Genomic DNA, 26872 nt, shown 5'->3' on the forward strand with positions numbered 1-26872 from the left:
CAGCTATAAACCGTCGGGAAAGTACAAAGTTTCCTCCACGCTCAGCCCCCGGGGTGTTTTGGGCAGCACACCCTGCCTGCACCCACAGTTGCCAGCCTGGGGGTGCTTTGGCACCTGCGCCCAGCCGCGGGGGAGCTCGGGGGGGCCTAGGCAGGGAGCCACTCTCCTGCTTGTCTGGGGAACGCCAAGCCTGGGCTGCACGGAGTTGGGTTTCTGTCCCCAACCGGTCGGGAAGCGGCAGCTGCTCCAGGGTGGGTGAGGGGCTGTGACCCCAAACCCCCCGTTTGGGGCTGCAGGACAGCAGGGACCAGGTGGCCGGAGCCGGGCGGCCCCCTGTGAGTCAGCAGCGTCAGTGTCACATGAGGAGGCCGGTTGAGCAGGGCAGGAAGGGCATGCAGAGGCGGGCGCAGCCGGGCTTTAAAAGACCTTGCCGGGACGGGTTCGCCTCCACACACCACCACACCGTCCCTATGGCCCCTACGGTGCCGCTGGCTCGCCTGGTGCTTGTGGCCCTGCTGGCCCCACGGCTCGGGGTGGCCTTCCCCAGCTGTGACTACCCGGTCCACCTCTGGTGCAGCTCGCGGGAGATCGCCGTCGCCTGCCAGGTCAGAGCCACGCGTGCCAGGGCTGCCCTGGCCACCCACGCAGGGCAGGGTCACCCAGCACGTGGGGAGATGTCCCACCAAAACAGCACGCGTGGGGCTGGGGTTTGGGGGGATGGCACTGGGGCAGCGCCTGGCTGTGGTACTTGGTGCGAGTGCCAGCTCTGAGCATCCCTGTGGCACAGGCTGGCACGCCGCAGGGATGCTCAGAGACCCAGTGCCGCGCTGGCACCACGGCACTCCCCAGCACCCCTGGGGAAATGCTGTGCTGCAGCTGGACCCCAACCCCTTCTCCGGGTGCCGCTGGCTCTTCTGCTTTTTCTGCATAAAACAGCTTTTCAGCTTATTCTGCCCTGAATATCCCTGAACGGTGACACTGCTGCAGCAGTGGGTCCGGCAGCACCCTGCGAGCCCCGCAGGACTGCAGCCACCACCCGGCAGTGGGTGCTGGGCTGCACCCCCACACAGGCATGTCCCGGCCATGCCAGATATGTTTTGTACCAAAATATTTTGGGGAAGTTCCTGTGGAAAGCCCCGGTGCTGCATGCTGGCAGCACAGAGGATCACAAAGCTGCCCTCACTTCCTTCCCAGCGCTGTACACCCTCATCCCCCTCCTGCCCCACATCCCAGCAACTTTGCCCCATCCCCTGCAAATACGGGGAGGCGGCTGCAGCTGTAGCCCTGCCCCGCACCCCCCAAAACCTTCCCGCATACAGGTGGAGAGCCACTGCACCAACCTCTCGCGTCCAGCGGCTGCTCCCGTGGAGCTGAGCCTGTACTATGAGAGCCTGTGCCCAGCATGCCGTGAGTTCCTGGTCCAGGAGCTCTTCACCACCTGGCTGCTGCTGCCTGCCGAGGCCCTGAGCATCACCCTGGTGCCCTATGGCAACGCTGAGGTAGGAGCTGACCTGCCCCAGTGCCGCAGGCGCTCACCCCAGCACCGCCAGCCCTGCTCAGACCAGTTGGTCCCGTAGGAGAGGAACATCAGCGGGAAATGGAACTTCCAGTGCCAGCACGGCCCGGAGGAGTGTTTGGGCAACATGATCGAGGTGACGGTGATAGTCCCTATCCCCATGGTGCTAGCACATGGGGGGTCCGGTGGTCCCTCACCACCTGCCCTCCCCCCATAGACCTGCCTGATGCATGAGGCCAAGAACTTCAGCACCTACTTCCCCGTCATTTTCTGCCTGGAGTCAGGCAGCTCCGTCACCAAGAACCTGGAGGCCGTATGTGTCCCCCGCCCCGTCCACCGTGCCCCACTATGGGGACGTCCCAGTCCCCCTGACCTCCCTGTGTGTGTCCCCCTCTCCTTGGCAGTGCCTGCAGGTCTATGCCCCACAGTTGGATGGGGGCCGCATCACTGCCTGCGTGCAGGGGGACACAGGGGCTGCCCTGATGCACCGCAACGCCCAGCTGACCGAGGCACTCAACCCCCCACACCAATACGTACCCTGGATCGTCATCAATGGGGTACGGTGGTGGGGGCGGGTGGGGGACACACCGGGGCACTGGGCAGTGCCGAGTCATGGCAGGGAGCCCCCCTGATCTGCTCCACGTCCCCCCACATACAGAAGCACACGGACGAGCTGCAGGCACAGGCGCAGGCCTCGCTGCTAGGGCTGATCTGCCGCCTCTACCAGGTGGGAAGGGGAGCCGGGGGGGGCTGGCGGGGCTGGGGGGCATGGCCTTACCACCGCTCTCTGGCAGGGGGAGAAGCCCGAAGCCTGTGAGGGCTCGAGGGCCCACAAGGCCGCAGGCAGCTGCAGGCACTGAGGGACGACGTAGGAGCACCAAGCGAGAGGCGAATAAAAAATATAGTTTTGTGGTAAAACAAGAGGCTCCGGAGTGGTGTGTTGCGGGGCGCGGGGCTGGGGCAGAGCAGGAGCTAGGGCCCAGGGGCGCGGGCCTGGCCTCCTCCAGCTGCCGCCATAGCGGTCACGGCGGCCGACAGCGCTTCCGTACGTGTCATGGCGGCCTCCTGCGCCTCTGTACGTGTCATGGCGGCCTCCTGCGCCTCTGAACGTGCCATGGGGGACACCGGAAACGGAAACACCCCGTGACGACCCGCCCCCCAGTTCCGCCGGCGGGGGGGCGGAAGCTCGCGGCGGTGAGCGGGAGGCGCGGGAGGGCACGGGGCGGGGGGATGGGGGGGACTGGGAGGACTGGGAGGGACAGGGAGTGAATGGAGGGGCCGAGAGTAACTGGAGTGAGTGGGGGGCGTGCAGCAGGGGGAACTGGGGGTGCAGCAAGGGTAGCGGGCAGCAAGGGTAACGGGGGGGCCGACGACTGGGAGGGTACAGTAGTGATAAATGGAGAAACTGGGGGCACAGTATGGATAACTGGGGGCTATGGGGGGAACTGGGGGGGTATAGCAGTTCTAGCTGGGAGCACAGTATGGATAACTGGGGGCTATGGGGGGAACTGGGGGGGTATAGCAGTTCTAGCTGGGAGCCCAGTATGGATAACTGGGGGCTATGGGGGGAACTGGGGGGGTATAGCAGTTCTAACTGGGGGCACAGTGTGGATAACTGGGGGCTATGGGGGGAACTGGGGGGGTATAGCAGCTCTAACTGGGGGCACAGTATGGATAACTGGGGACTATGGAAGGAACTGGGAGGGTACAGCAGTTCTCTTTGGGGGCACAGTATGGAGAACTGGGGCTATGGGGGGAACTGGGGGGTACAGCAGTTCTGACTGGGGAGCACAGTATGGATAACTGGGGCTATGGGGAGAACTGGGGGGGTATAGCAGTTCTAACTGGGGGCACAGTATGGATAACTGGGGGCTATGGGGGGAACTGGGGGGGTATAGCAATTCTAACTGGGGGCACAGTATGGATAACTGGGGCTATGGGGGAACTGGGAGAGTACAGCAGTGCTAACGGGGAGATCATTACGGATAACTGGGGGCTATGGAAGGAACTGGGAGGGTACTGCATTTCTAACTGGGGGCACAGTATGGAGAACTGGGGCTATGGGGGGGACAAAGGGGGAACGGGGGGTACAGCGGTGCTAACTGGGGAGCACAATATGGGTAACTGGGAGCTATGGGGGGAACTGGTAGGGTACAGCAGTGCTAACTGGGGAGCACAGTATGGATAACTGGGGGCTATGGGGGGGACAAAGGGGGAATTGGTAGGGTACAGCAGTTCTAACTGGGGGCACAGTATGGATAACTGGGGGCTATGGGGGGAACTGGGAGGGTACAGCAGTTCTAACTGGGGGCACAGTATGGATAACTGGGGGCTATGGGGAGAACTGGGGGGGTATAGCAGTTCTAACTGGGGGTACAGTATGGATAACTGGGGCTATGGGGGGAACTGAGGGTACAGCAGTGCTAACTGGGGGCACAGTATGGATAACTGGGGCTATGGGGGGAACTGGGAGGGTACAGCAGTTCTGACTGGGGGTACAGAATGGATAACTGGGGCTGTGGGGGGAACTGGGAGAGTACAGCAGTGCTAACTGGGAGAACATTATGGATAAGTGGGGGCTATGGGGGGGATAAAGTCAGAACTCGGGGGGTACAGCAGTTCTAACTGGGGGCGCAGTATGGATAACTGGGGGCTATGGGGGGAACTGGGAGGGTACAGCAGTGCTAACTGGGGGCACAGTATGGATAACGGGGGCTATGGGGGGGACAAAGGGGGAACGAGGGGGCACAGTGGTGCTAACTGGGAAGCACAATATAGATAACTGGGAGCTATGGGGGGAACTGGGAGGGTACAGCAGTTCTAACTGGGGGCTATGGAAGGAACTGGGGGGGTACAGCCGTGGTAACTGGGAAGCACATGGGAAACCTGAGGGCCACAGCAGTGGTAACTGGGGGACACAGCATGGATAATTGGGGGGGGTACGGTGGTGCTTTACTGGGGAACACAGTATGGATAACTGGGGTCAGTGGGGGGATCTGGGGACATACAGGTGTGACTGGGGAGCACGGAGTGACAGGGGTGGTGTGGGGGGGGGCTCCATCCCCACTGAGCCCCTGGCAGGGGGGTGTCTGGCTGCAGGATGCTGGCGCGGGGCCGGCGGCTGCTGCGCTGCTGGAAGCCGCTCTTCACCGGCCGCCTGCTGCTGCTGACCAACACGGCGAGTTGTGGCGCGCTGCTGGCCGCCGGCGACACACTGCAGCAGACCTGGCACCGCCGCCGGCACCCAGACACGGAGATCCAGGTGGCCCGCACAGGTGACAACCCGGCGGGGGGCAGTACACGTGAGGGGGTACGCGTTTCACTCATCATCGTTAGCACGGTGGGGGAATTGGGGTCCGGCTGCCCAGCAGCCCCTGGAGCCACACTCCCTTTGTGCCTTTCCCCAGAGCTGGATCCGCTTTCGGGGGTCGGGGGGGGGGCAGGGGGAGGGTGTCACATAAATAATGCATGGGTCACCGGGCGGTGTTGTGTTGCAGGACGCATGTTCGCCATCGGCTGCAGCATGGGTCCGCTGATGCACTACTGGTACCTCTGGCTGGATGCTGCCTTCCCGGCGCGGGGCGTGCGGGGGCTGAAAACGGTTCTGAAGAAAGTCCTGATCGACCAGCTGGTGACATCGCCCACCCTGGGCGCCTGGTATTTCCTCGGTACGCGGTGGCACCCGCCTTGTGGCAATGCCGCTGAATACTGAGGGTGGCCCACGCTGCCAGTGACGTGTTGCGGGTGTGCGGGTGCTGGCGTGACGCCCGTCACCCTCCCGCGGTGGGGTGGATGTGGGTTTCCTAGAGCTCCCTCCCTCTGGCTGGTGCTGGTGCTGCCCTTTCCTCTCACGTTGGGTTTTTCTGGTATTTTTCAGTGTCTGGCACAGCCAAGATGGTAATTCCCATCCACAATCCCCAGCGTTGTGTGCGCTCCCATCCCCACTGACGTCCATCTGTCCCCACAGGCATGGGCACTCTGGAGGGCCAGTCTCTAGAGGAGAGCTGGGAGGAGCTGAAGGAGAAATTTTGGGAGTTTTACAAGGTAAATACACCCCCCACAGGCTCTCCCTCCTGCCCCCGGTGCAGACCGAGCTCCGGTGGAGAGGGCCTGGCCGCTCTTTGCTATCGGCAGGCTGACTGGTGCATCTGGCCTGTGGCTCAGCTCATGAATTTCCTCTTCGTCCCGCCCAAGTACCGGGTGGTTTATATCAACGTGATCACGCTGGGCTGGGACACTTACCTCTCCTACCTCAAACACAGGGTGAGCACCGGCACCGCGGTGCCACGCGCCCATGCCTCGCTACCACGGCCAGCTGGGCTCGTGCCGAACGCGCCGTCTCTCCCATTTTCTAGCCTGGCAGCCCCCCGAGCACTGAGAAGGACTTGCCACAGGAGAACCAGCACAGTATCGGGACGTAGAGGCTCTCACTGATTGCGAAGGCTCCTGCCCGTGGTGAGTGGTTTTCTGGGCATTGTGGCCAACGTGGCTCAACCCACCCCACGCAAGCGATGGCTGGAGACCCCCACGGCTGCCGCAGCCTGCGCAGATCTGGCTGATTAACTCATCTGACTGCACTGATGGGTTGGGGTTGCCATTGTAACCCACCCTGGGGTTGCAGGCTACCCTCTAAAACCATTTCTTTTTGTATTCACCCCCAGAGCCCATGCTGCTGGGGCGGGCAGGAGCTGCTGCAGCTGCGCTTCGCCTTCAGCACCCCAGGGAAGGTCCCCAGCGCTCACCCCTCTGCTGTAGTGTTTTTTCTTTCCCTTTTCCAGGGTTGAGGCTGGCACCTTGCTCCCCTCCACCACCCTTCTGCGCAGAGCCAGCCGCTCAGGGCACCCCCTTCGGCTGCGTGGCAGAGAGACGCTGCACCTCCCCAGCCCTTTCCTTGCTTTTTGCCTTGGAGCTCAAGGGAGACGTCACCCAGCTCCCCCCAACCCGCTGCCTCAGCTGCTTTTCACTCCACCTGGCACCACTCGTGGGCTATGCTGGGCTGGGCTGCAGCCACCCTGGTTTGATAAAAATAGCGGCGTGATCGCGGCCGCCTGCTCGCCGCCGCGTTTGATCGGCACGGAGGCAGTCAGGGGTTTTTAAGGCAAAGTTTTTACAGGGTTTGGACCATGGCATCTCTCTTCCCCCAGCTTCCTGGGCAAGCTGGATGCTTGCTCTGTAACCTGGGAACTTATTTAATACCAGCACCAATGAAAACTGCCTAAATGTAGTTTTTTTTTTTTCTAAAGCTTTTAAAGCGGTGCCTTAAAGCTCCATCCTCATCCCTCCTGCCACACACCCCCGGAGGGACAGCAGCCCTCCCACCACAGCCAGCCAAGCTGCTGAGCCACGGCAGGAGCCATTTGGTGGTTGCTAATTAAGAAACCAGATCGGTTTTGCTCCTCTCTAGCAACGAGCCTGTCGATGCAGGGCTGCGCAGAGCTGAGGCTCTGAGGGACCACCATGCTGACCCCTCTGCGCCTGCAATGATCCTGAGGAACCGGTGATCAGCATTGATTTATTTCTTCACAACATTTCTTTAAATACAGTGATTTTTAGGAAATTGTACTCTTTTGACACTTTTGACATTTGTACAGTACAGTGTAACTCTTCCATAAGTAAACTTCACAAAAAATAGGAAAGAGGAAGGGAGGAAGATGGTGTCACGGTCGGGGGGGGTGGAGGGGGGGAAATCTGTAAAACAAAGACACAGCGCTCCAAAAAAAATAAATAAGAGGGCAGCAAGACCTCCAGGTCCATCATTGCTACAGGAACATCCACTTATTCACAGTCTCCACAGAAGCACGGTACTACAGGAACACATGAGGAGCCGAACACCCTGCAGCAAATTAGTGATGCTCCTCTGAGCCCCGCTCACACCCCCACAAGCCAAAACCAGGGGTTTTACAGCGGTCCCCATCCCCAAACTAGGACTAGTTTGCTACAGCTTGCTTGGCTGGCCTCGCTCATGTATTTTTTTTTTTTAACCTTTAAATAATAGATTTGGTTGTTTTTTGGTTTTTGTTTTTGTTTTTTTTTTTAAAAGTGATATATTCACAAGCAAGGTTACCACACTGAGAAAAAAAAAAAAAAGAATAAATGCACCAACACGGCCACAGCACAGCAGGTCACGCGCACAGCGTCACTTCCTACACCTATTTACAAGTTTTTCTTATGTACAAGGAGGAAGACGGCGGGAGCATAAATTAGCATCTATTTATACAAATAAACAAGAGTTAGGAAATATCCATCCATGTGGGGGGGAGGGGGCAGGGAAGAGCTGGGCACAGAAAGCCCCCAGGAGCATTTTGGGCAGGTGGGACCACAACCAGGCTGGGGAGGGGGGTGGGGGGAGTCCCAGCTGGGACATGAGGTTTAGGGGTCCCATCGTAGCCCCCCCACGCTGGGGAGGAGGCCCATCCCTGCTCCCCAGGGAGGGACGGGACAGGGGGCAATGGGAGCCAGTGGCAGCAAGCAGACAGAGAAAATCATATTTCTCAGACTTGTGGAGCAATTAAAAGCAGAACAGGGGGAGTTTTCTACCAGCCCAGGCTTAAAAAATAAATAAATGGGGCGGGGGGGGGGAGGGCGACAGGGGGAACACAGCCTAACTGAACTGGGGGGGCTCCTAGAGAGGCAGCAGCCCATTTGGAGGTATCAGCAGCAAAAGCCCCCGTGGGAACCCCAAGAAGAGGGGCTCGGGGAGGGGTGGGGGGTGCACTGACCAATTTTTGGAGTGTGTTGGGGGGGGGCTGGCCCTAGCAGGCACAGTCCTGGTGCGGGGGGGCCTGCTGGTCCATGAGCTGGGGGCCCTGCTTGGCGCCGGTGACCGCCGGGTCAGCCGTGTCCAGCGACTCCGACATCTTCTCGCAGATGATGTCCACCAGCCGCTCAAAGGTCTGCTTGACGTTGATGTTGTCCTTGGCGCTGGCCTCAAAAAACTCAAAACCTGGGAGCGGGGGGAATAATATGGAGGGGGGGACACACATGAAAGCGGCAAACCCCCACCCCGCTACAACCCTGCATCCCGCTGCCCAGCATCAGAAACCTTCCACAGCTCCTCCTCCCCTTGTGAAATATTGAAGAGCTGCATGTGCCACATACCCGGACCACCTGGCTGCAACCTGACCCCCCCCCCCGCCGGGACCCCCCAATTTTCCCCACCCGGCACCTCTCAGCAGCCAGCAGCAGGTTTACGAGGCAGTAACAGAAACCACCATCACAGCCCGGCGCTGGCGGGTTAATTACACCTTATTTTTTTTCCTTGGGTGACAAGTCACCGCTGCCATTGAAGCGGAAGGATTACAGCAAGGGAATTAAGCCCCTAATTAAATTATTTGTGGGAAGATGGCTGCGCCAGGCCGCCCCCCCCCCAACTCACCCAGGTGCTCAGCGAGCTGGCGGCCCTTCTCCGAGGAGACGACACGCTCGTCCTCCATGTCACACTTGTTCCCCACCAGCAGGACCTGGGCGTTATCCCAGGAGTAGGTCTTGATCTGGGTGGACCTTTGGAAAGCAGAGAGGGAAATCAAGCAGAGGGCAGAGCACGGCACAGGGGGGCTGCCGGTGAAGAGGGAGGGATGGTTTGGGGGTCCCCAGAGCCCTATCCAGGCGCTCACCAGTCCTGCACGGCATTGAAGGACTCCTCGTTGGTGATGTCGTACATCAGAATGAAGCCCATGGCACCGCGGTAGTAGGCAGTGGTGATGGTGCTGGTACCGTTCCTGGCCGGCCGTATCCTGGGTGCAATGAGGGGGAGAGCAACCCGTCACCCCCAGGTGGGGACCCCCCCTCCCCAGCAACCATGCAGCCCAGCCGGGGGCACCCCCCAGCATCACCCCCGGTGCTTCCAGCCCTGGCAAATGGCAACTGGTCACTGTTGTGCCGTGCAGGGGCACCGGCAGTGCCAGGGGCTCACCCAGATCTGTAGCTTGATGCGCTTGTCGTTCCGGTAGATGGTCTTGACCTTGAAGTCGATGCCAACGGTGCTGACGAAGGCGGGCGTGAAGGAATCGTCGGCGTACCGGAAAAGGAAGGAGGTTTTCCCAACGCTGCTGTTGCCGATGATCAGGATCTTGAACATGTAGTCGAAGTTCTGGTCTGAGGATTCCTTCTGCCCATAGCGGGAGTCGGTAGCAGACGCCATCTGCAAGGTGGAGGACAAGCCGTGACAGGGATGCAGTGGGGCTGGGGGTGGCAAACCCACGCAGGGCCAGGCCCTGGTGCCACAATCCGTGCCATTTCCCACCAGTGTGGGCATGGTTAAGCCATACATCGCTTTGGGATGGGTGAGCATCACTGCGGGCACGGTGTGCCGCCACCGGTGCGGTCCCTCAGTCCCCAAGGGCTCTGCCAGGCCAGCTCCTGTCACCCCCCACGCAGCGACCCAACCAAGGCACCTGCAGCAGATGTGGGGCGCACAGCCCCTGGTGCCTGGGGAACTGTGACCCTGGCAGGGGTGCAGCTGAGCACTGCAGCCTCTCCTGCATGCCACCCCCCCTGCAAAATGGCACCTTTAGCCGTGCCCCACATGCCATGCCCAGCCCGGCTGCTGCTCCGGCTGTTTGGCAGGGTGCTGTGGTGGGGTGGGTGCCCAGAGCTGGGGGGGGTGATGCAGGGGCTGGGGTGCACAGAGGTGGGTGCTCACCCAGGACTGCAGAATGGAGCGCAGGGATGCTGGGCTGTGGGTGCTGCAGGGCACAGGGTGCTCTGCTGGGGCAGGGAGGTGTAGGGTGCTGGGGGGGGGCACAGGGTGCTGCAGGTTGCTGCTGGGGTGGGGGCGCAGAGTGCTACCGGGGGTGGGGCTGCAGAGTGCTGTGCTGGGAGGGGCGCAAGGTGCCCTGCTGGGGGGGCGCAGAATGCTGCAGGGTGGGTTGCAGGGTGCTCCGCTGGGGGGGCGCAGGGTGCTCTGCTGGGGGAGGGGCGTGGGCTGCTGCAGGGTGCTCTGCCGAGAGGGGGGGGCTGCAGGCTCCTGCAGGGAGGCAGCTCAACCCTTGCCCCTCCTCACAGGCCCGAGCCCACCGCACCCGGCCGGTCCCCGGTGGGAGACACGCGCCCCACCCCCACCCCGCCTTGCAGGGGGGAGTGCAGCCCCCCCGCGCTGCATCCCCCATCCGTCACCCCCCGCCCCCCCCTCCCCGCGCTGCAGCCGCCACCCTCAGTGTGCCGGGGACCCGGGGGATACCGGGAGCGGGGGGGTACCGGAGTGGGGGGGGGAGTGGGGGGGGGGGACCGGGGGCGCGCGCTCACCTCACCCCGCGCTCGCGCCGCCGCCTCCTCCTGCAGCAACTGCAGCAGCGGCGCGCGCCGCCCCGGCCGTTGCAGAGCCCGGATGACGTCGCTGCGGGGGGGGAGAGGGGGGGGAGGGGAGAGGGGGTTAGGTGGGGCGAGGCATGTAAATGAGCTCTTACGTCAGCGCTGGGCCCCAGGGGAGAAAGCTGATTGGTTGACAGCGCGCTGTGATGGACATCCGGTGAGTCCCACGGTGGGTGGGGTGGGGAGGGGAGAGGAGACGCCCCCCTCCTGGAGGTGTGGTGGGCGCCGATCCCCCCCGTCGCAGCGCGCGGTGGTGCGGTCCGGCGGCGCCCGAGGTGCCGTGGGCTGAACCATCTGCTCTCAGGCGGGGGCGTGGGGCAGACCATTCTTTCTGGGTGGGGGCGAGACGAGCTTTCACAGCCTCCCCTGTCATGACATGACGGCCTATCGCGACGGCCAGCGCCCCTCTGCTCCACGCCTGCAGCCACGGGCAGCCTGCCCCCATCTCCTGCCAGGGGCTCCTTGCCCTGAGGCGAGGCCCGGTGCTGGGGCAGGGCGCGCAGGTGGGCGGCCATGTCCTGCCCTGCGTCCTCCCTCGCCCTGAGGCAATCAGCGGGGATTAGGGGCAGGCGGCATATGGCGGCCCCACGGGAGGGTGGCAGGGGCAGCGGCCGGCCCCTGCCCACCGGCCTTGTCCTCAGCCGGGCCTGCCCCTGCTACGGCCGCAGCCTGGCAGGCCCCAGGCGCCTCCCGGCTTGGCCTTGCCCTGCCTGTGCCAGCCTGGCGGCCTCTGTCCTGGGGCAGCTCCTGGCCAGTGAGGGGCCTCACCGAGGGTGCCACAGCCCGTGGGGGGACGGAGCCGGGCACCCCTGGCTCTCTGGGGCTGGAGCCCACCAGCCATGGCTGTGCACCCCTGGGGTGGGCACTGCAGGGGCACCCACAGTGGGGACACGGCCCAGCCTCCCCCCGGAGGCAGGGATGGATCCAGCCCCTCGGCCAAGCAACGGATGAAACAGGCTTTTTCAACTGGCTCCTGCCCAGCTCCAGCCTGGCAGAGAATGGAGCCGGCTTTGGATGCAGCGTGAGGCTATCAGGGAGCTCTGGAAGCACATCTGGTCCCTGTCAACCTGCCGGCACCCAGCCCCTCCCCATCAGGAGAGGGATGCCGAGCACCTCCCGCAAGGCATGGATGGCATGGAGCCACCCGCCAGCCCGTTTGGCACCCCAGCACTCCTGGCCAAGCCCTGGAAACCGGCTGGGCTGGGAAAGCAGCACCCAGCACCCGTGGCCCCGCTGCCGCTGGGGGAGCGCCGGCAGGGCCCCGCATGCCAGGGCAGTGCCTCGGGTGGGGACATGTTTGCAGATATAAATCACCGTTGGGAGCAATGCGGAAGAGCGGGGGAATGGGCTCTGTGCCGCGCCAAGCCGGCGATTAAATATTTACCTTAGCCAGTTGTGTTTGCCAGTGATGGATCGACGTTTCCAGGGAGGAGCTCGCTTTTGTTCAAACACGGAGCAGGGCCCTCCCTGGTGCCCCAGCAGGAGACAGGGGCACCAACCACACTGGGGATGTTGGCCCAACCAGCAGGACTGCGGCAACCGTGGCCACAGCATGGTGAAGAGGCGCTTACAAGGCTTGTGTTTGTGGGGCAACAAACCAGGTTTAATCTCTGGAAGGTGAAAGAAGAAACCGAAAGGACCCCAGGGGCTGCCCCAGCCCCTGCAGAGACACAGGGGGATGCAGCACCTGCCAGGGCCCGCAGTGCAAAGTACAAACGCAGCATTTCACGTGCTGATCACGGAGCAGAAACTCGTCTTTCAGCCACCAGAACGCATGTGAGTGCACCTAGGTGAGGCTTGTATTAAAAAGTGAGCTATAAAAGGCTTTAAAAAGTGGACATGTCCCCAAATAAATAAACCACTGACTCATGCCCATGCTGTGCCCCGGTGCCTGGCTGCACTGAGGTTCCTTGTGCTGGGGGCTGTCACCAGCACCCTTTGCCCACCTCGCTGTCCTGTCGTGGGGCTGCTGTTCTGCGACGGGCCACCCAGAGAGACACCAAAATGCTTTTAGCTGTGCCCTGCCCCGTGGAGGACCTCTTCCTGGAGCCCTGTGTGGCATGATGTCCCCAAGGCTGTGATGGGGCAGAAGCACAGTGTCCCCACTGTCTGAAGGGGACAGGGACCTTCAGCAGCTGGGGCCACTGGGCAGGAGCAGGGGACAGTTGCTGGGAGAAGGCAAGCAGCGTCCTCATGCCCATTAGGACCTGCCCAGCTCTTGCAGAGGGACATGCTTTGGGTCCCTTCACATCCCAGCGGCTGCCCTGGTCCCTGTGGTGCTGGTGCTCTCCACTGCCTGCCGTCCACTGTCTCCAGCCCTCACCAGGGCAGCATCCAGTCCCACATCCCTGTGGCAGCGAGGGGACCCACCAGTCAATGCTACTATGTGCCCAGGGGCAAGAATGTGACGTTGCCCTCTCTGTCCAGGCACAGCCCCTGGCTGCCCTCTGGCCCTGGCACCGAGCACCCACCACCACTGGCATCCTTCGGCAGCGTCCCCTCCAGTGCCCGCCGGTTGTCCACATCCCTGGGCCGGGTGACAGGTGAGTCCTGGTCCCCAGGGCTGGGTGACAGGCATTTGGTGTCGGCCGACTCAGAGTCATCTGTGGCTGGTGTCTTGGAGCCACTGTTGTCCTCATCCAAGGGGCTCTCAGCCCCCTCCAGCTCTGTGTCCGACTCACCCTCCTCCTCCTCCTCAAGCATCAGCTCGAACTGGAACTTGTCAGTGCTGGCAGGGGACACTCCAGGTCCCTCGGGTGGTGGGGATGGGCTGCGTGGGATCATGCTTTGGTACCATTCCCGGTTGTCTTCCAGTGTGTCCAGGATCTCCTGGGCATCAGGGTGCACCAAATCGGCCCACGTCTCCCACAGCGGGTGGGCGATGAAGTCGATGAAACCCACCTGGGGAAAAGGAGAGCTGAGCCCCCAGCCCAGTGCCGCCACCCCTGCCCCAGCCCCGCGCCACTGCCCCACCTGGGACTTCTCCACGGAGGCAGTGTGCTTGTCACACATGGGGCTGATCTCCATCCCCTTCTCCCGCTCCCGGTCGCCTTGGTGGAAGAACTCCACCATGATGCGGTCAGTCCATTGCCGGTACAGCTCCAGCGGCTTCGTGGGGTTGCTGAGGTCAGCGCAGTGCACCATGTTCTGCAGGACCTGTAGACACAGCCACAGTGTCGCTTACCCAAAGTCCTTTGTCCCCCAGGGCCACCACCCCTGTGCCAGGAACCCCCTTGGCCATGGCCAACTGGGATTGGGAGGGGTGGTGGCAGCAAACGGGACATGCTGGCAGCCATGGCTGGAGCCAGGACCAACACCTGCAATGCCGGGAAGGTTTCCACACCCACATCCCTGCACCCACCTGGATCCTGTCGGAGTAGTTGTCCAGCAGCAGTACCCCCAGGCTGGTCACCTTCTTGGTCTCCACCATGGTTTTCAAATCCGCCAGCAGATTCATGTGCTTGGACATGTCTGTGGCCAGCACCTGGGCAGGGCAAGCCGGGAACGGGACTCAGCCTGACCCCACCACAAAGCCCCCCCAGCTTGGACCCCTCACCCTGCAGTGGTCCAGGCCCCTCCGTACCATGTCAATGGCCATTTTGCGGAGTGACTGCCTCTGCTTCTTGCTCAGGTTTTGGAAGATGTCACAGTTCTCCTCCTGCAGAAGCTTGAAGCCCACAGCCAGGTGGTGGTTCTCCAGCACTGAGGCATCGTTGTACATCAGCGCCAGCTCTGAGTCTGAAAGATGGCACTGGTCACCCTGGGATGGCTCCTGGACACCTGAGTCCCCCACACACCCCCAGTCCCATCCCTGCCCCCCAGCTCACTGGTGTTGATGAGGAACTGGTTGGAGACACCGGGGTGATCAACATCATGGATGGCGCTGGCGAAGATGGCAGCCATGATCTCCAGGTCTGTGAAGACAGCCTGGGAATGGCGGAAAAAGACATTGCAGATGTGTTATGCCCCCGCCAGACATGCTTGGTGGCCTTGGGTGATCAGGGCTTACCTCCAGTGCGGGCGTGGAGAGGAGGACGTGGGTAGACTGAGCCACATCAGCAGCATGGATGTTGTTGTGGTAGGCCACGTCGGCATGGTAGTGGTCCTCCAGCGTCAGCATGTAGGTGATGAAGGTGCTGACGGGGATGCGGAAGGTCTTCATCAGGTCGCGCTCCTGTGGGGAGGTGGGAGGTGGCTCGTCCCTATCTGGACATGGGGACAGGGACATCCCATTGGGATGCTCACCTGGAAGATGCTGTACATGATGACCGTCAGCGGGCGGTTGCCTGAGTACTCAGCAACTTTAAACACATTGAGCCCCCACTTGTTGGTGTCCTCCAGCTCCTGGGGACCAGAGGGGCAGAGGTCCATGTGTGGCCAGCGCTGGGGACCCCACAGCCAGCTGAGTCACCCACGCTGTGTCCTACCTTGGCCAGCAGCCCCTCCTGGTCTGTCCGCACCCCAAAGCGGGGGATGCCAGTGGTGGCGAGGCTGGAGCCATGCGTGAGCTTCCTGACGCCGCTGATCTGGGACATGGGGCGCTTCCTCCTCTCCTTCTCCTTGTCCTTGGCCAGTGCTGAGGGGATCTCCACCTCGTGCTGCTTGTCTGGGCCGTCACAGGAGGCCGTGAGCGGGGTGGGAGCCCGATCCCCTACTCCGGCATCCCCCAGGTCACTCCGATGATGTCAGCTGGCACGGATAACACTGCGACACCATGGCAACGGGGAGGGGGGAGCCACGTGGGGGATGCCTAATGCTTTTCCTCACCCTCCTGTACAGGGCCACCCACCTGCTGTGGGACCCAGACCCTGCCCTGGGCACCCCCCTGGGGCCACAGGGATGGCCCCAACAGCCCCAGTGCACCAGTATGTACCAGCATTCCCAGACAGGACAAGGGTTGTGACACCCCGAAGGCAGAAAATCTCACAGGGACACCTGGGAAAGCCTCCCCCTGCTCCCTCCATTTAATTTCTTTGCAAGAACCAAGTGGGTCCACCTGCTGGCACCATCCCCACAGCCACCCAGTGCCACAGGATTTTTGTTCAGGTCCCTGCAGGTGCGAAGCCCACCCTGCTGTTGGCAGAGAGGTGACACCAGGCAGTGTCCCTGAGGGGGTCCTCACCCAGGAAGGTGCTGGAGATGTACTCAGAGACCTGGTTCCCTGAGCGGCTGGTCTCTGAGAGGTGTGACAGCTCCCGGTTCAGCATCCTTTTGAACTGCGGGCAGCAGGCAGGGCTCAGCAGTGCGCGGGGCAGGCAGGACCCTCCGCTGCCCATGCCGGGGGGGGGTCCGTGGCCCCAGGGTGATGGGGGATGTCTCCATGCCACGGACTCTTACCTTGTTGGAAGCCATCTCGCTGACCGAGTGCCTGGTCTGCAGTGTCTCCAGCTGGTCCAGGCACCAGTCCAGCTCCTCCAGGGTCTCCCGCGAGAGCTTCTGGTGGGCATCTTCTGCCGGGGGCACCCAACAGCTTGGCAAGGGACCTGCCAATGGCACGGCGACCCGGCACGGGGGCGCATGCAGGGTCCCAGCCGTGGCACCCCGAGCCCTGGCAGCAGGCTGTGCCGCAGTGAGCCCGGGGGCTCAGCAGCTCGGCTACTCACAGCCCCCCCTGAGCAGGGCAAAGGGGGGCACAGGGGGATGCAGGGGACAGGCTGGGGATCAAGCATCCCTGGGCGGTGGGGCTCAGCCCTGTCACGCTGTCCCCATCGCATGACAGCCCTGGCACACGGCATGCCACGCCATCCCCGTGGGGTGACAGCCAGCCCCGGGGCAGCCGGGCTCCCGCAGGGCCTCGCTCGCTGCCGGGGTTTTATTAATGGAAGGTTTGACGTCAACGGGAGCCTTTCCACCACCGCCACAGCGCGAAGGGCGGCCAGGCGGGAGGAGCTGCTGAAAACCAGACATGGATCCCAAAGGGCAAAACTGCAGCTCTGCCCTGGCTGGGAGGGCACTTGCTGCACCCCCCCAGGCCCAGTGGGACCCATCTCTGGGGATACAGGGACAGCCAGCTCGCCCTGAAAGCATCCCCACATCTCCCCTCTGGCACTCACCCGTGAGGCTGGCCTTGCTCCCAGAAGGCAGGCTGCTGCTTGACGCTCGCCTGCGAAACACGGGGGGCTGAGCAGCTGGGACCCCCAGGGCAGTGCCCCATCCCTTGCCGTGGGTCAGAGTCCCCCACCCAGGCACGACCCTCACCCTCCCCATCCCACGGCCAACTCACTTGATGCTGGCACGGTCCTGGAGATGGGTCAGGTTGCTGCGGATGGTGCGGAGGCTGGCCAGAACCTGGGGGCAGAGAGGGGGCTGGGGCTGGGAGGACCCCCCTGGGACCCCCACACCAGCGCTGGGTGCAGGGCCGTGTCCCCTCATTGCCAGGGCATGGGGAGAGCACCTACCTGGGCGAACGGCGTGACGATCATGTCTTCTCCATGCCTGTGGGAGCAAAGGGAGCATCAGGGAGGGGAACAGGGGTGCCGAGGGACTCGGCGGGGAGGGACACACACACTCACAGGTCGCTGGCAATGGAGGAGTTGCGGGACATGGCTTTTGGGGACAGGTCGTAGTCGCTGTCGGAGCGGTAGAGGAAGGACTCGCGGCGCTGGCCGTGGGGGAAGGTGCCTTGCAGGACCAGCCCCGCACCCGGGCTGGCCTGGGGGTCCAGCACGCCCCGGCCCGGGGGGCCATTCTCCAGGTCAAAGCTGCGAGGGGAGAGGGGACAAGGCTGGCACGGGGTGGGTGGCCTGAGGACCTCAGCCCACAGGTGCGGGAGTGCAGCCAGGAGGATGCCGCCAGGTCTGCCAGGCTCTCAGTGCCACCGTCCCACTCGGTCCAGCACACCCCAGCTCCGTGGCCCCTGTGGTGACACCAGCCACCCGCTAGCCTGGCCTGCCAGTTCCTTCACCCCAATGCTGAGAACGGGTGCAACTCTGTGCACACAGACCCCTTCGCCATAGGAGTGTCTGGGACTGGTGACATCAGCTAACGGAGGCAGGATGTCCCATGTCACCCAGTGGGACAGGACCTCCTCCTGCCCTGAAGCCCCTGGCTCCAGAGACCCCGGGAAGGGCCCGTCCCCTCCTGTTCCTGTCCCCAGCACCACAGTCCCTGACTGCCCCAAGTCCTCGAAAGCCCCAAAGCCTCCATCATCCCTTGCTCGGGGCACCATGTCCCATGGGGGGAACAGTGTCCCAGCTATGGCACAGAGCCAGGGGACATCGAAGGACAGAAACCACTGGGGAAGTCAAGCCCTGGCCCTTGCGGACATGCCGTTGGTGGCCTGGAGACACCCCAACCAGAGCCACCTGGCAGCCATGCGGGTCCGTGGGGGGACAAGGGATGTGGGGACAGACCCTGTGCTGTCCCCGTGGTGGCTGCAGCTGCCTCACACCCCCCCGCCCCTTCCCCCCCCCCCCCCCCCCCCCCCCCCCCCCCCCGCTCTGGCTCTGCTAGCCCCAGGGTCATGGGAAAAGCTGCGCATAGGCCACCCAGCGCCTGTCCCCTCCTGCAGCCGCCACCGCCACAGGGACAGGGACAAGCCACCCCAGAACACTGGGTGAACTGGGAAAGCACAGGTGCCACCAGGGCCACCCTGTTCCCATTGTGCCGCTGGGAGCCCAGCACCTACCTGATGCAGGAGTGCCTCCGAGACGGGCACCGGCTGCCTGGCAGCATCTCCCCACTCTGGCAATGCTGCCAGTGGTCCTGGTCCCTGCGACGTGGCTGTCCCCGGCAGCAGCAGCGCTGCCCAGGCACCGCGTCATGCTGTCCCGCAGCCCCTTGTTTTCCTGCCTCTGCTTCGTGTCCCCAATGGTACCGGGGACACAAAGCCGCATTGTGGCTCTGCCGGCCTCGCGGGTGATGCCCGTGTCTGTTCCCGGCCCCATGCCACCACCTCTGACCCCGCTGCCATCCCAGGGGACAGCCCGGAGCCCCTGGGGCGGGCAGGGGGGACACGAGCCCCTGCCATGGGACTGATGCCAAGTTAAACCCCCTTGTTTCAGTGACGGGCTGTCGGCATTAATAACCAACCATGCGGGGCTGGATGGCGGGGGGGGGGCTGGGGGCCACTATAAATAGATGTTGTTGCTGCTGAGAAGGGATCTGCTGATCCCCATGGCGCCCACACAGGTGGAGCTGGCACACACCAGCACCCTGGGGTGCGGGCAGGGGGGCACCCCAAAACAAACCCTATATAGCCCCAAGGTGGGGAGGGCAGTGAGGTGCCTGGCTGTGCCACGGTGGGCGGATCAGTGCCTTGCTATCGCAGGGAAAAGCCCCTCTCTCCCCCTGCCACAGCCCCCTGCCATGGGGCAGACACCAGTTGCACCTGCCGGGTCCCTGCGCAGCCATCACTGCAATGAGTGTGTCCATGCTCAGCCATACCCAGCCGGTGGCTCCCGCCTGCCAGGCTCATATGGGACCCCCGCTGTCCCCTGCTCATCCCCCGTGTCCCTGTGGGCCCACAGCCCTGGGGACATGCCACAGCATTGCGGGGGTCCGCACTGACCTCGTCCCGGCAGCAGAGCCGGGGGTCGCCTCCCGCCCGCCCGGGGCTGAGCGTGGCCCGTTGTGGGGGACCCGCCAGCGTCCCCCCCCTTACCAGAGGGGATGCGCCACGGTGAAGCGTCGCTGCAGGCGGATGCTCTGGTTCATCAGGAGCTTCCTGAAGAGGATGGGGGAATTGCGGGGGGAATTGCGGGGGGATGCCGCCGGCGAAGCCCCCGGCGAGCAGTGTGCGGTGGGCAGCATGGCACAGCTCAGGGACCCCCCAGCACAGCGGCAAGGCCACACTGCCCGCTGGTGCAGAGCAGGAAGCGTGCGGCCGTCCCAGCCCCGGCGGCCTCGGGAAACTTTCCATCCCCCTCCCGCCCGCGCCTGGGAAATTAAACAACTGTCTGGCTCCAGCAGTCGGCACATGGAGTGGGTCCCCCCCGGCTGCGCCAGCACGGTGTGCACCCGGCTGCTGAGGCACGTGGTCCCTCGTTGGCCCCGTGCCACCAGCCACCCTGCTGTCCCCAAGGAGGCAGCTGCTCCTGAAAGGGCAGGGGTGGTCTGTCCAGACACAGGGTGAAATGCCATGCTGAGCTCCGAGTGACCCAGACACAGAGTAGCTGTGCCTCAGTGCCACCAAGGGACATGGCTGAGCATGGAGCATCCCAGACACACGGTGTGGACACACCATGGTGCCACCAAGGGGCATGGCTGAGCGTGGAGCATCCCAGACACACGGTGTGGACACACCATGGTGCCATCAAGGGATGTGGCTGAGCATGGAGTATCCCGGACATGCAGTGTGGACACACCATGGTGCCACCAAGGGATGTGGCTGAGCATGGAACATCCCAGACACGTGGCACAGACACACCATGGTGCCACTGAGGGACATGGCTGAGCCTAGAGCATCCCGGACACATGGTGTGGCCATGCCACAGTGCCACTGAGTGACCCTGTGAGAGCCAAACCTGCCCCAAGGCTCACACCGTGCCCCCAGCCCCTCCTTGCTGCTGTGACGAGCCCCCTCCTGGGGCCATGCCCAACAGGGAGAGGAAGCAGCAGGATGAGGCCCGGCTGATGGCAGTGTCACCCACAGGAGAGCTGCTGGCCCGGCCGTGGGAGCTGGCGCCTGCCCAGCCTGACGCCAGGGCCCCGCTGAGACAGCTGGATGGATACCTGCTGTTCCCGACGGCCACAGAAATATCCAGCAGCTGGCGGGGGTCCAGGAAAGACAGCAACGGGCCCCCCCTGCCATGGCAGCACCTGCTGGGACCCCGAAACCCACCAGACAGCAGTCCTGGTGGAGGGGTCCCCCTTGCCTCCAAGGGACCGCAAGCACAATCATGGGGACATCAGGACAGAGGGACATCAGGGGACAGTGGGGTGGGGGCAGCACCACCTCCCCTGGGCTGCTTGGCAGCCAGCAGCCCCTGGGGACAGCTGGGGCAGGACTGGCCGCAGGACAGCCAGTCCCAGTCCCCAGGACAGCCAGTCCCTGTCCCCTCCCAAGCTGTGGCTGTCCCCATCGGACACGTGTCTGTGCAAGGGGTGGACGACACTGGAGCCGTGTCCCTTGTCTGTGCCAGCCCCATGCTGTCCCTGCAAGCTGGACTGGGACAGGCACGGAGCCAGGGGGTAGAATGGCCCAAAAATAACCGCGCAGTGGCATGGCCAAGCCACAGCAGGAGGGACCGAGGTCACCTCTGGGCAGGGCCAGGCCAGCCCTGCAGTGACACCCGGCTGGGGCAGGGCATGTGGATGAAGAAGATGGGGACAAGGGTGGGGACAGGGATGGGTCACGGGGACAGGGTGGTGGGGATAGGGTGATGGGGAGGTAGTGGGGAGAGGATTGGGGGGGAGAGGGATGGGGGTGGTGGGGATGGAGATGATGGGGACAGGGATGGCAGGGATGGAGGTGATGGGGACAGGGATAATAGGGGTGGAGGTGATGGGGACAGATGTGATGGGGATGGGGATGATGGGGGCAGGAGTGACAGGGATGGGGATGATGGGGACAGGGATGATGGGGATGGAGGTGATGGGGACAGAGGGGACAGGGACAGAGTAAGGGGACACTGACAGAAGGGTTTGTCCCAAGTCCAGCAGTGCGGCAGCAGCCACTGGCACCGGCTGCCCGTGCCGGTGCCGGTGCCGGTGCCGCTGTCCGCCCACCGGTGCTGAAACCGGGAACGGCACCGACGGCAGCGCCCCAGCCGGTAACCCCACCCCGGTGCCACCGGGGCGAGCAAACACCTCCCCCCTCACTGTCCCACTCTTACCGGGGGGGCTCGGACTCCTCGCCGCTGCTGGGACCGCTCTCCTCGATGGTGAAGACCACCCGGGTGCCCTCGGGCTCGGGGCCGCGGGCCGCCTCCGCCAACCGGCAGCCCAGCGGCGGCAGCAACGGGCTCCCGGAGAAACGCCGGCGGACGGCGCCCACCGCCGCTCCCGCTCCCGGTCCCGACGGGGCGGCATCGGCGGCATCGCGACAGCGCTGCGGGGAAAGGGGGCAGCGGCGATGGTCGCGGGTACCGGTACCGGGGAGCTCTGCAGGGTGCGGTCCCGGGGCGCTGCCCAGTGTCCGTGTGTGCCCCCACCAACGGCAGCACGGGGGTCCCTCCCCCGGGGCAGCCCCCCCAGTCCCGCGCCGTTACCGGTAGCACGCGGGTTCCCCCTGCCGGGCACGGTGGCGCGCTGCACCCCGGGGGTACCGGGGGCGGGTGGGGGGGGCACGGGGCCAAAGGCACAGCCGGTGCACCGGGAGCGGCTCGGCCCGCAGCGCATGAAGCCGCCGGGACTCCCCTCCCGCCCCCCCCCGCCTCCCCCCGCCACCGGAGGGGACACCCCCCTCCCATCCCCGGGACCCTACCGGGGACACACCCCGCCCCCCCATCCTCGGGACCCCACTGGGGGGGACATCCCCCCTCCCCCGGGACCCCGCTGGAAAAAAACCCAGAAGCCGGCGCGCAATTACGCAGAGGTGAATAATAATTAACCGTCCATTAAGGGGATAATTAACTCTCGCTGAGAGCCGCCATCCCGGTTATTGCTGCCCGGGGGCCCGGCGCTGGGACGCTCGTACAGGGGACACCCCATACACACACCCCCCGGCACCCCCCCGGTTCCCCCTGGTGCCCCCCGTGCCGGTGCCGGTCTCACCTCCGCGCCCAGGAAGGGCAGCGCCGTTCGGCTCCGTCGCATCACCGCCCCTGCGGGGGCAGCTCCGGGAGTAGCAGCCGGTGGGGGGTCTGCAGCGGGGGACACCCCCCCACCCACCCCGGGGCCGGGACACGCTGGTTCGTCCCACCCGTGGTTTATGGGCACCGGGTCTTGGCCGTGGCAGCTGCCACCTTGGCTTTCAGGACCCCACACCGACCCCCCAGCACAGTGTCGTCCCCCCCCTCCCCGGTGCCCCCAAGGGCTGGATGAGGATGGGCCACCCGGGGGATGCGGGCCCGAGGCCACGGGGATGGACCCCCGCCCCCAGTGCCTGCCGAGCCCGAACCCGCCGATGCCCCGTTAATGATCAACCAGGGGCACCCGTTACACACCGTCTCCGGGGAACTGGGGCACACCGGGTGCTGCTCGGCCACTTGTACCCACAACCCCCCCCGTCCCCCAGGACTGAGCCCCCCACGCCTCCACCGGCAGCAGCCACAGCCCAAGGCCGGGGGATGCCAAGCCCCAGCGCGGGGATCTGTGCCACCGCCAGCGCCCCCCCCCCCTCGGCCGCAGCCCCTTACCGGCACCGGTCCTCGCAGCGTGCCGCGGCCCCGGCCGAGTGCAGCGGAGCAGAAGGAAGGCGACGTGCGTGCCTGGCTGCTCGCTCCCTCCCATCCCACCTCGCCGGGGGGGGCTGCGTTGGCCCCCACCACCCCGTGCACCACCGCACCGCACCCTGCACCCACCCTGCCCAGCCGGGGGGCACCCCAGGGGCTCCTGCCCAGGGCCGGGGACCCCAAAAGCCGTCAAGGCCACCCCCAGGACCGGGGTTTTCCCTGGGCAGGGTGTAGACAGGAAAACAGAGACAAGGCAGCGGCTTCTTTATTCAGCAGCATAGGGAGCCCGGGGCGGCTGTGGCGGGGGGGGGGGGGGGGGGGGGTGTCACCTGGGTGTGTGGTTGGTGGTGGGAGACCCCTCCATCGCTTTGCTCTAAGGAAGAGAGGGAGAACGGAGTGAGTGCCCACAGCCTGGCCCCCGCTGCTCCCTCCCAAACCCCGTCCCCCCCCTACTCACCATTGGCACCTCGTCCAGGTGGTGGAAGCTGGGGGTGTTGCGCCGGCACAGCCAAACCAGCAGCACTGCTGCTCCCCCCCACCAGCGCACAGACAAAGATGCAGATGATGATGACCACACCAGAGCTGGGCATGGTGGGGGGCTGCGCTGTGGGAGCGAGATGGGCACCCCCGTTACCCTCCAGCACCACCGAGCCTCGTGCCTGGGCTCCAAGAACCGGTGGTGGCTCTTGGGGCGAGAGGGGACTCAAGAGCAGCTCCAACTCCCCCCTCCATCACCATCCCACCCCTCACAGACCTGGCACCCAGCTCCCATGTCACCTCCACCCGTAGGGGACCAGCCCAGGGCCCTCCCACCCTCCCTGACTGTGGTCCTGCAACGCAGAGGCTGGGGGAAAACAGGGGAGCTCCCACCCACCCCCAAAGGAGGGTGGGGCAGCCCAGGGGGGCTCTGGGCTCTTCAAGGACCTGCCCCACCCTGTGAGCGCAACCCCTGACTGAGGGGATCTAGGGGGGACCCAGGGGCTGCTACCTGCATGGTGCCCCCAAAGCCTGGCTCTCACCCGAGCTGCTGGCCATGGTGCCAATGGTCAGTGTCGTTGAGCTGGATGGATGCCCCATGGCCAGGCAGCTGGGCTCACCTGGGTGGGACGGAGATGGTGCTGTGGTTGTGTTGGATGGAGATGTTGCAGCAGTCGAGCCCGGTGTCCTGGACAGTGCCGTGGTCGTGCTGGATGGAGATGTTGCGGCAGTCGAGCCCGGTGTCCTGGATGGTGCCGTGGTCGTGCTGGATGGAGATGTTGCGGCAGTCGAGCCCGGTGTCCTGGATGGTGCCGTGGTCGTGCTGGATGGAGATGTTGCGGCAGTCGAGCCCGGTGTCCTGGATGGTGCCGTGGTCGTGCTGGATGGAGATGTTGCGGCAGTCGAGCCCGGTGTCCTGGATGGTGCCGTGGTCGTGCTGGATGGAGATGTTGCGGCAGTCGAGCCCGGTGTCCTGGATGGTGCCGTGGTCGTGCTGGATGGAGATGTTGCGGCAGTCGAGCCCGGTGTCCTGGACAGTGCCATGGTCGAGTTGGATGAGGGTGTCAGAGGTACTGTTGATCCCGTTGTCTTGGAGGGAGATGATGTTGTGGCTGGGGTGGATGAAGATGTAGGTGCTGCTGGAGTCAATGTTGCAGCGGTGTCAGCCAAAGGTGTCGTAGGCACCTCTAAGCCCGGTGTCCTGGACGGAGATGCTGCCATGGCTGCAGTGGGAGGTGTTGTAGGTGCTGCTGTGCTCCCTTTGCTGGATGGAGATGCTACCATGCTTGTGTTGAATGGAGGCACACCAGCCACCCCCAAGTCAGAGCCGGACAGAGACACATCAATCCCCATACTGGTGGCTGTGGCTGAACTGGATGGAGATGGTGACATGGCTGTCCCCAAGCTGCTTGTGGACACCGCGCTGCTGGCATTGAAGCCATGTCCTGCGTCTAAAGTGTGGAGGAGAGAGATGGTGAGCAAGGACACAGGCCCCGGCAGGGGCATGCAGTGCCCTGGGAAGGGCAGTGGCACCTGCTCCAAATCCCAGCCTCGCGGGGCTCATTTTCCAGGTGGTTTCACCATGAACAGAGCATCAGAAAACTGGGATTTAGCCAAATATCGGATCCCAGAAATTCAGGGTCAGGAAGACCCTCCCAAGCCATCACAGCACAGATATAGCACTGCCGGGGACGAGCAGAGCAGCACAGTGGTGGCAGGCACGTGCCACAGCACAGGGACATGTGCCATGGCACAGGGACAGGTGCCAGCCCAGCCCTTGCAGCGCCCACCAGCCACCCTCGGGGCCAGGCCGTGAAGGGGGACTCTGCCATGGCCATGCAGGACATGGCAGTGTGTGCCAGGCAGTGCCGGTGATGCCCTTACCTGCCAAAGTCCTGTTTGCACAAGAGGAGGAGCAGATCCAGCCCAGCCCCACGGGGCACACAGGAGCAAAATGCCCCACAGCAGAGCTGGCACCCAGCGCCAACACCCAGGGGGGTCAGCGTGGCTGGGTCCTGGTGGTCCCCACAGCCACCAGGCCCTCCAGAGCGGGCTGTTCCCGCGCAGCTGCCACCCTATGCCAGTATGGCCGTGAACCCAGGGCCAAGCACCCAGCGCTGGGTGCCAGCTCCCGTGCAGAGATGGGTGAGCCGAGGCACCTCGGGGCACTGGGGGGGGCTTCTGGGGTCCCAAGATAGAAACAGGGGGACCATAGTACAGCACAGCCCACAGCAGGACAGGGTACCGGGGTGCCACTGGAGTGCCAAAGTGGTGCCGGAGCACCCACACTGCCGCGAATACCAGCCAGTTTGGCAGCAGCAGGGCCGCATTCTGTCCCACAGTGCTGCCAGCAGCAGGAGGAGCGGGGTGCTTGCCTCCGGCCTGGTGAGCCCCCAGCGGCCTCCTGGGACCCCCGGGGGCTGTGGGATGCACAGACCCTGAGTGCCCACAGGACCCGCCAGAGATTCCCATGGGGCACGGTCCCACCCAGAAGACTTCCATGCCTGGTCTCCCCATCCCCAGTGCCACCAGAAAGCACGCGGCCCTCCTGGTGCAGCAGGATGCAGAGACCGAGCGCCCACAGGACCCCCCGGAGACCTCCAGGGGGTCACAGCCCCACCCCAAGGACCCCCATATCCAGTCTCACCCTTCCCTGGTGCCACTGGGGAGCCACGGCCCCCCCGGTGCTGGGGAGCGGCACAGACCCTGAGCGCCCACAGGACCCCTGGACAGCATGGACCCACCTCGGGGACCACCGGCGGGCACGGACCTACCCCGGGGACTCCCAGCGGTCACGGACCCACCCCGGGGGACCCCCATGCTCAGTCTCCCCCCTCCCCGGTGCCACCGGGGAGCACACAGCCGCCCCGGTGCTGCGGGACACCCCGACCTCGGGTGCCCCCCGGTGCCCCCCCTGCCGATGCCCCGGTACCTGCCGCGAGCAAGGCAGAGGCGCAGCAGAGCAGCAGGCGGAGCGCGGCCCCGGCCATGCCGCCGCCCCAGGCACGCTCCGCCGCCGCCTTTATCCGCCCCGGGGGAGGCGGGGGCGACCCCGCCCGCAGCGCCCCCTGCCGGCACCGGGCAGCGCCGCAGCCCCGGCCCCCCGGGAGGGTCCCCTCGAGCCGCCACGCCCCCCGCCGCCCCCTCAGCGCCCCCCGCAGCGTGGGAGCACCCCGAGCACGGGGAGGGCAAGGGTCCCGGTGGGGACACGGGGTGGCGCATGTGGGGAACTTGGGGACAAAGGGGGACACTGAGATATGGAGACAAAGGGGTCTGGGGGCATGGGGACACAGAT

At 64.4% G+C, this 26872-nt stretch overlaps 4 protein-coding genes across 10 annotated transcripts; 2 read left to right on the plus strand and 2 right to left on the minus strand.

Annotated features, from left to right (window-relative positions):
• Positions 1-395: 395 nt before the first annotated feature.
• On the plus strand, positions 396-2437 carry IFI30 (IFI30 lysosomal thiol reductase). Its single transcript, XM_055708532.1, has 7 exons — positions 396-605; positions 1320-1499; positions 1578-1652; positions 1734-1829; positions 1921-2073; positions 2175-2243; positions 2311-2437. The coding sequence occupies exons 1-7, from the start codon at positions 471-473 to the stop codon at positions 2374-2376; spliced, it is 774 nt and encodes a 257-aa protein (XP_055564507.1). The 5' UTR covers positions 396-470; the 3' UTR covers positions 2377-2437.
• Positions 2438-2692: 255 nt separating this feature from the next.
• Positions 2693-7078, plus strand: MPV17L2 (MPV17 mitochondrial inner membrane protein like 2). Of its 4 annotated transcripts, none has more exons than XM_055709586.1 (7): positions 2693-2710; positions 4598-4791; positions 5014-5184; positions 5484-5560; positions 5651-5779; positions 5872-5971; positions 6295-7078. In XM_055709586.1, the coding sequence occupies exons 2-6, from the start codon at positions 4617-4619 to the stop codon at positions 5935-5937; spliced, it is 618 nt and encodes a 205-aa protein (XP_055565561.1). In that variant the 5' UTR covers positions 2693-2710; positions 4598-4616; the 3' UTR covers positions 5938-5971; positions 6295-7078. The 4 variants fall into 4 exon arrangements, with proteins under 4 accessions (XP_055565561.1, XP_055565562.1, XP_055565563.1 ...); XM_055709587.1 differs by having other exon boundaries at positions 6760-7078; XM_055709588.1 differs by lacking the exon at positions 2693-2710 and adding an exon at positions 2790-2809.
• RAB3A (RAB3A, member RAS oncogene family) lies at positions 7015-10870 on the minus strand. Its single transcript, XM_055709585.1, is given in 6 exon segments — positions 7015-8459; positions 8892-9016; positions 9130-9221; positions 9223-9249; positions 9429-9656; positions 10760-10870. Coding segments are annotated over 5 exon segments (663 nt in total). The 5' UTR covers positions 10760-10870; the 3' UTR covers positions 7015-8268.
• A 1727-nt stretch (positions 10871-12597) lies between these two features.
• Positions 12598-23099, minus strand: PDE4C (phosphodiesterase 4C). Of its 4 annotated transcripts, XM_055709770.1 has the most exons (17): positions 23065-23099; positions 22481-22530; positions 21601-21815; positions 17338-17526; positions 17224-17260; positions 17049-17113; positions 16879-16928; positions 16163-16308; positions 15948-16041; positions 15253-15431; positions 15071-15169; positions 14835-14999; positions 14653-14752; positions 14409-14563; positions 14187-14309; positions 13799-13981; positions 12598-13726 (listed from the first exon to the last, which is right to left on the minus strand). In XM_055709770.1, the coding sequence occupies exons 2-17, from the start codon at positions 22520-22522 to the stop codon at positions 13208-13210; spliced, it is 2361 nt and encodes a 786-aa protein (XP_055565745.1). In that variant the 5' UTR covers positions 22523-22530; positions 23065-23099; the 3' UTR covers positions 12598-13207. The 4 variants fall into 4 exon arrangements, with proteins under 4 accessions (XP_055565745.1, XP_055565744.1, XP_055565743.1 ...); XM_055709769.1 differs by lacking the exons at positions 21601-21815; positions 22481-22530; positions 23065-23099 and adding an exon at positions 19428-19906 and having other exon boundaries at positions 16163-16272; XM_055709768.1 differs by lacking the exons at positions 21601-21815; positions 22481-22530; positions 23065-23099 and adding an exon at positions 19428-19906 and having other exon boundaries at positions 16163-16275.
• Positions 23100-26872: the final 3773 nt, after the last annotated feature.

The sequence above is a fragment of the Falco cherrug genome, chromosome 4, assembly GCF_023634085.1.
Source record: "Falco cherrug isolate bFalChe1 chromosome 4, bFalChe1.pri, whole genome shotgun sequence".
In the NCBI taxonomy this organism is placed as follows: domain Eukaryota; kingdom Metazoa; phylum Chordata; class Aves; order Falconiformes; family Falconidae; genus Falco; species Falco cherrug.